At 35.5% G+C, this 8,164-nt stretch overlaps 1 protein-coding gene across 1 annotated transcript; it reads right to left on the bottom strand.

Moving 5' to 3' along the window:
* Positions 1-6,753: 6,753 nt before the first annotated feature.
* On the bottom strand, positions 6,754-7,444 carry LOC138891741 (secreted RxLR effector protein 161-like). Its single transcript, XM_070175493.1, has 2 exons — positions 7,313-7,444; positions 6,754-7,170 (listed from the first exon to the last, which is right to left on the bottom strand). Exons 1-2 carry the CDS (start codon positions 7,442-7,444, stop codon positions 6,754-6,756), a joined length of 549 nt encoding a protein of 182 aa, XP_070031594.1.
* Between the last annotated feature and the right edge of the window lie 720 nt (positions 7,445-8,164).

Raw genomic sequence — 8,164 nt, 5'->3', positions numbered from 1 at the left:
AGTAAATTGAGAAAAGACGGATCGGCTAACAATGGTTGAATCGGCACGATGGTGGCAATGATCAGTTCCTTCAGCGTATTGAATTATGCATGTGATTTGTGGCGGTATGTGCGAGGCTTGACGGCCGCCGTAATTGATTTTATTTAGAGGAACTCAAGTATTATGACATGTTATGTATAGAGGGATCGCAGAAGAGTTATGGTAGTTTAGACCACTACCTGAGGCCGGTAATTTCTACGGATATGGGAATTTAGTCACGTGTTGTAATGTTTCTCTTGAAATGAGTTAAGAAGAAGGTTTCTATATGATGAAGTGTTTACCTTATTAGTGGTTCGGGAGTTATGATAGAATTCTTGTACTCCTGTGCATTGGCGTAGTTAAGTGCACTAAGTAGCATGGGATTTGAAAGTTGAGGATTTAAGATTTCGGTTCGGTATTGACAAGGATGTCATGAGCTCGGATGAGCAGGAAAGGGATTTAGATGTTTAAAGTAAGATGGTATTGTTTTTGGCATTATCTAAGGTCGATGTCAGGTGTAAGAGGCCTTGTGTATTGATTTGTGGATTCTTGATATGCTTTACAACATTAGTGTAACCGGTAGCATTGATGTGCAAACTTGTTACCTGGTGCGGAAGGTCGTGGGAGCGTGTCTCACGGAAAGATTGTGTAAGAGTGACATGTAGTCACTTGATTGAGTGAAGATTGAAACCAAGTATGAAGATTGTGATAATATCGCTGATTCGAGAATTTATGCCTGGAGGGCGCTCGGTTCATTTGGTTGTCGCTTCATTTGGTTGTCGACTGTGGAAGTATTGTTCCGGTTATCATGGCTATTCTTGTATGTTATGGGAAAAAGGTTTATTATGGATACTTGAAAGGTTATTAGCCTAGTACGATGCGATCAGAGTCGACTTGAGGTCTATGGATGGATTTGAATATGAATATAGGCTCTATATCAGGCTGGATGTGTTCATTTAAGCATAACCTCTCCCTATGGAAGAGTATTCAGACGTTGGGATGTCGTTTCGTCATCGATTATTTCATGTAATACTATATTGTGCCGTGTGAGTTATTAAACGGCTTGATAAATTTCTTATGTGTTGAGGTTCCGCATAGTGATGGTGTTATGTGAGTAGGATGGCTCTTGAGATTCAGATCATATATCGCACCTTAGTTGTGCTTGAGTTTTGTAGCGTATGGCGCTATCTGTCCTTCCAAGGATGGTATTATGCACTTAGCATGCTTGTGTCCGATTTTCAGATATTTTGTAAGTAATGAGCATTCTAGATCGGTAATTATATTTTTTATAGATTCTTTTTGTGCGGATCGAGTTGCACGCCGCAACAGTGTGATGTTGAGTACAGTTCCCTATATTCTATTTTGTATTTTTTGTGTCCCATTTTCTGAGGAAGGTTCATGACACTTTTTCAGTTGTTTAATTAGTCACGTGGGTTGAGTAATCCTTTCCATAGTCTGTTTTCCTTATGTATCGCAATCGAGTCTGTAGCTTATTAGCTCATTGTGGTGTCATATGAGACTTTTTATCATGTCTGAGGTGGATTATTGCCTGAGCAACTTATACTAAGTGAGACGAGATTATTGGATCCGGGATCAGTACGATCGGATTATATGAAGTATAATAAAGAGTAAATACTATTATTTGGTCCATAATGAGGCAATGGTTCTTGTCAGAAGGAAAAAAAAACTCAATAATTTGTTGGCTCAACAGTTGGTTATGAATTTCTACACATTTCTTCCATCGTGGAAGCAGCTAAAGTGTGGGAACAGGAATTATAGGTATCATGAGGTGTGTTGTGAACATCAGATTCGTGAAATTTCGGCAATTGTTATCAGAGGATGATATTATGATCATGTGAATGGTGCGGTGCATGGTCTAAATTCAACAAAGGTATGCAACCCTGTATTGGTGCATCGTGTAGTGATTGATACGGTGTTTGTAGGTTGGAAACAGGCATGGTGGGGAATTCTGGATGTTAGAATTGGGCTCTAAGGTTTAATCGCCTAAATAAAGGGGAGAATCTTCAGATTGGCTCGAGCTAATGTGCTCAATTGGGTGTGGTAGCACGGGTAGGTGCTCGAAGTGTTAAACTGTGATTTTGGACAACTCCGGAACAGTCCTTAGCATGTTCGAGGACGAACGTATATTTAAGTGGGAGAGAACGTAATGACCCAACCGGTCATTTTAACTTTTAGAAACCTGTTCCCTAAAATAATACTCCCCGAATATGCTTTTATTGATTATTGACTTGAGGGGATGGTTGGTTCGAGATTTGGAAGCGTTTGGGTTGAAATCGGAACACTTGGTTCCTTAAGTTAGCCTTAAAAGGCCAAGTTTGACTTCGGTCAACATTTTAAGAAAATGACCCCAGAATCGAGATTTGACGGTTCGAATAGGTTCGTATGATGATTTTGGACTTGGGCGTATGTCCGAATCGGGTTTTGGATAACGCGGGAGCGTTTTGATGCTTAATAGTAAAACATATAAACTATTTGAAGGTTTAAAATTCTTTAAATTTGTTTTGGAGTAGGATTTTGAGTAATTTAAGTTCGTTTGGAATTTCGAGTTTGGGAATAGTTCCGTATAGTGATTTAAGACTTGCACGTAAATTTTCGTGTCATTCCGAGTAGTTTAAGTATATTTCGGCGCATTGGAAGTAAATTGAAGAACTTGAAATTCTTAAGTTTGAATCAATTTTGTTTAGGGTATGATTCTTAGATTTTATGTTGTTTTACGCGTTCCGAGAGTTCGAGCGAGTCCGTTTTATGATTTCAAACCTGTTGGTATGTTCGGGCGGGGCCCCGAGGGTCCCGAGTGTTAACCAGACGAGGCTCAGACCAATTTTGGACTTGGGAGAAAAATGCTGAAGCTTTCTGCTTCTGGGACGTTCACACCTGCGCTTGGACATCCGCAGGTGCGACCCTCGCAGATGCGAGCTTCAATCGCAAAAGTGGAAGGGGGAAAGAGGACCTGCCATCGCAGGTGCGGAACATTGGGCGCACCTGCGAACACGCAGGTGCGAGAATTTTTGTGCAGATGCGACCTTGGCCCAGGCAAGTGGAACTCGCACCTGCGAGGAATTTCCGCAAGTGCGAAAGCTGCATGTGCGGTAACCCTCCGTTTGTGCGAAAAAGCTGTTTGGGCAGAATGTTAAAAAGGGGCGAGGCTGAGCCATTTTTGTCCGTGTTTCCTCCATATTTGGGCGATTTTGGAGCTGTTCGAGAGAGGATTTTAACTAGCAACATGAAGGTAAGCTAATTCTACACACTTAGAGTTAAATACATAGATTATGAGTATAACTAGTAAATCTTAGAAATCAAAGATTCAGATGAAAAACCTAGATTTTTATAAAAGTGAGATTTTAACCACGAAAATAGTTATGGAATTGGGTAGAAATTATATATTCAAGTTCTTGAGATTATGAGTAACGTTTTCATCAAAATATTTTCAGAATCCGAGCATATGGGCTGGGGTGAATTTTAGGATTTTTACCATTTTGGATAAGGTAATTTATTTAATAGATAAATTTCGAATCATTTAGTAAATATTAATTATTTTGGATAATATTTGGATAGTTTTGGATTTTTGGCGTCGAATCTAGAATTCAACACGACGTGGTAATCAGAAAGTGGACTTTGAGATAAGATAAGTCTCTTGTCTAATCTTGTGAGGGGGAAACCCCATTGGGATTAAATTTAATATTGTTGCTAATTGCGGGGGCTATGTACGCACAAGGTGATGACAGTCCGTGCGTAACTACTATTAATGCTAAAGTTCGGGTAGTTTAGGACTCAAAGCATGAATTACTTGTGTAAATTATATTCTTTGTTTAATTAATATTAATTGATATATATGAATATATTGTGAATTGTTAGATAAATATATTAAAGGACAAAAATCTCATATGTTTGATTTTCTGTTTAAATTAATTAATTGTTAAAAGAAATTATTCTTCCTCCTAAATTTATCCTATAATAAATATACTCTCCTTCCGGAGGTACATAAGAAAATGTCCTCCTTTCTTGTGGAGCGGGCCGAACGCTCAGCAGGATAGATGCATCTATGGATCGTGCCGCACGTCCCTCGGCAGTGTACACGACACTTTGGATCGGGTCATACGTCCTCGGCAGAAATCGTGCTTAATAATAATAATTACACGATACCTTAATAGTTTATTTCAGCTTGCGAAACTAATTGATAAATTGGATATCTTTGAAATTTAATGAATTATTATTCCTGCTTGTTAAGGAATTATTATTATTCCTGTAAATGAGACTAATTGATAAATTAAAAATTTATTGAAATGGAATTTGCAGCTTATAAAGGTATTTGATAAATTTGAAGTTTTATTGAAATTTCATGATTTAATTAATAAATTGGAAAATTATTGCATTTGAAGGATTCTTATTATTTTTGCTAATTGAATAAAATTATTATTAACTCTATGAACCATGCTGATTTGAATAATTATAATTTATTTCAATTATTATTATTGACCCATAGTGAGTGTCAAAGTCGGCTATCTCGTCTCTACCACTTCAAGATTAGGCTTGATACTTACTGGGTACACGTTGTTTTCGTACTCATACTGCACTTGCTGCATATTTTATTGTGCAGGTACATATATGTATAGCGGCCTTGTGGGCGCAGAGGTGTGGTTAATAATTTTGGGGACATGGGTGAGCTACATTCTATATTACGATTCGCAGCTAATAGAGTCTCTTTTAGAGTTATTATATTTTCCTGTCTAATTTTTATTTTGAACAGATGCTGTATTTTATTTTTAATTCCCTAGTAAATGCTCATGCACTTATGACACCGGGTTTTGGGAATGGTTGCGAATTGTTTAGAAATTTAGCTACAAAAATATTTATCATTTACTCTATGAGTTTTATCTCTACAATTTTATTTAAGATATTTTTATTTCAAAAATACTAAAATGGATAATTAAGTTAATTGATTATGGTTGCTTGCCTGACAATGGAGTCCGGCGCCATCACGATCTTTTTGGATTTTGGGTCGTGACATTACCGATAGCCTATGCACTTTCAGAGGGAGGATGGTTAAGTTTGATAATACTTTTCTCAGTAGCAATTTTATGTTATTATACGGGATTCCTTCTTAAAAAATGCATGAGAGCCGCTTCAACATTAATCAAAACATATCCAAACATAGGACAATTTGCTTTTGGAAAAATATGAAGGATAGTAATATTGGTATTTATGTCCGTAGAATTGTACCTAGTTGCAGTTGAGTTCCTCATAATAGAGGACGACAATTTGCACAAGTTATTCTCGGATGTAAATTTTCATGTTGGGGGCATCAAAATTGTGGGTAGAAAAGCCTGTCATATAGGAAGTGAGCAAAAATTTCAATAATAACACCTCTATAATATTCTTTGTAAGCGGATACACGAGTTGACTTGAGTCGTGCTAGGCACTGCCTTAATAAATTATTTTAGCAGTATGAAATGTTTCCCCGGAATTAAACAAATCTACCTCTATTTAAGAGGGTACAAGAATCAACAAAATATAAAACTACAAATCCAGCTAATGGAAAGAAAAAGGAAGACTAACTAGTGTGTAATGCTAATTAAATATAATCGAAAAGGAATTAGAAGGAAGAAGAGGACGTATGAGAAGATTTCTGATAATTAGAATGAATGGTTAATGAAGGCTATTTATAGCCATAAGTGCATGTTTCTATCCTTGTAAATGATTGCAACGTGGCTATCTTCATTTGCCACATCTCCAAGGGAATGTGCCATTTATCTGAAGGCTTAAAGGTTGGCTGCCACATTTTGGTAGTAAGACCACTTGTCTTTTACCTTTTCATGCAATGACATTTGGCAAACAATTATATATAAGTACTTTTAAAATACTAATACAATTTGGCTGACAATCTCACACAATATTTTAAAAGATTTTTTTTTTGGAATAAAAGTAAAACTTGCTGGATTTGTTTGGTCCAAATATAATAGGTTTGATGTCTTTTTGACTATGAACCAAACTTATATCAATAAAACATAACTCACAGAATTACTAGTGATATATAATATTTCTATGAACCAATAATTTTTATTGTAAGTCAGAGATTTTATTAATCATATCTTGACCCCCGCAATTTTGTTGTTCAACGCAGTTTTGCGCCACTAGGCCATGCGCATGTCTGGTAATTCATGAGAGCTCTAGAGAGTAGGCCAAAATCTCATAGGAGTGGCCCCACTCCACTCTCATATAGGTGAATTCATCAAGTGTATACTGCTTTTAAATACATCATCCATAAGGAATATGAATTCATATAGAGTTATAACTCAACTTCTCAATTAGTAGCAGTTAAGCACTATCTTATAGTGCTTCAGTATCAATATCAACTTGTTATTACCTATATGAACCTACTTCATGGGATCTTTAATCACATAGGTTGGGTTACCATCTCTATTGACAACATGTCGGCCTTAACCCCATCTTTTTTTAGGTTTGAAGAATTAATTTTCTTCCCACAGGTTTAGTCAGAGGATCGGACAAATTTATCTCTGACTTCACATAGTCAATGAAAATTATTTCATCTCTTAACAGCAGTTTTATAACATCATGTCTCAATTTCATGTGTCTACTTTTACAATTATAAGATTTATTTTTTGCAATAGCTATTGCCTCTTGACAATCACATTGCATAGACACAGGAGACAATACGTCCTTTATTAAAAGGATATTAGCTATGAAGTTTCTTAGTTACTCAACCTCAGAACCAGCTAACTCTAGAGCTACAAACTCTAATTCTATAGTCGATCTAGCAATGATCGTCTGTTTAACTGATTTCTGCGATATTGCACCACCACCAAGGTTGAATACATAACCACTAATGGATTTTGTCTCGTCTGAATTAGAGATCGAGTTTGTATCACTGTATCCTTCTAAAGTAGAAGGAAATTCACTATATAGGATACCATAATTCATGGTTCCTCTCAAATATTTCATTAGTCTATCTAATGAAGACCAATGCTCTCTGTTGGGATTATGAGTATATATACTCAGTCTACACACATCATAGGCTATATCAGGCCTTGTAAAATTTATTAAATACATTAAACTCCCAATAATCTGTGCATATTTAGACTGAGCAACTGGGTCACCATTATTCTTTTTCAACTGAGAGTTAGCATCAAAAGGAGTGCTCAGAGATGTGACATTAAAATATTCAAACTTCTTAAGAAGTCTCTCAACATAATGTTCTTGTGACAAGATTATTCCATCTTCACTCCTTATAACTTTGACTCCCAATTGTATTTACTTCTCCAAGATCTTTCATATCAAAATTAGCAGACAAAAATAATGTAGTACTTTGCACAATATTTAAACTTGTACCAAATATAAGCATGTCATCAACATATAGACATATTATTACATAATCATTGTCTACCATTTTAGTATAAACACATTTATCCACCTCCACTGAAGAAAAACTATCTCTCAGTAAGACTTGTTTAAATTTCGCATACCACTGCTTAGGAGCTTGTTTAAGGCCATAAAGAGATTTAATTAATTTTTAAACTTTATTTTCTTGTCCAGAAATGACACAGCCTTCAGGTTGAACCATATAAATTTCTTCTTCTAAATCACCATTTAGAAAAATAGTTTTGACATCCATTTTGGTAGATAAAAAGCTTACGGATTGAGGCTAAGGCAATTAAAACTCGAATAGAAGAAATTCTAGTCACTAGTGCAAATGTATCAAAATAATCTATATTTTATTTTTGAGAAATTTCTTTTGCTACTAACCGAGCTTTATATTTATCTAAATATCCATCATGATTAAATTTCTTTTTGAAAATTTATTTACAACCAATAGGCTTTGCACCAGGAGGTAAATCAGTTAAAATTCATGTGTTATTTTTTAAAATAGAATCGATTTCAACTTTTATTGCCTCTTTCCAATAATTAGCTTCAGAAGAAGATATAGCTTCAAGATAATTTGATGGTTCATTATTGACAAGAAAAGTCTGAAAATCATTTCCATAAGAAAAATATTCTTTCCTAGGCCTTTTGCTCCGTCTCAGTTCCTCATTAGAGGTAATTTTATTATTTGTTTCAACAGGTGTATGAGAAATTTTATCAGACAGTGGATAAATATATTCAAAGAACT

The sequence above is a fragment of the Nicotiana tomentosiformis genome, chromosome 5 (assembly GCF_000390325.3).
Source record: "Nicotiana tomentosiformis chromosome 5, ASM39032v3, whole genome shotgun sequence".
NCBI lineage: Eukaryota > Viridiplantae > Streptophyta > Magnoliopsida > Solanales > Solanaceae > Nicotiana > Nicotiana tomentosiformis.
Note: the sequence above shows the minus strand (reverse complement) of the source record. Positions and strands in the feature narration are given on the sequence as shown.

Coding starts and splice junctions, on each gene's coding strand:
- LOC138891741 (XM_070175493.1), bottom strand. CDS start 7,444: ATGGTAGACAATGATTATGTAATAATATGTCTATATGTTGATGACATG. Junction 7,171..7,312: donor ATATGAAAGATCTTGGAGAA/GTAAATACAATT, acceptor GCTAACTCTCAG/TTGAAAAAGAATAATGGTGA.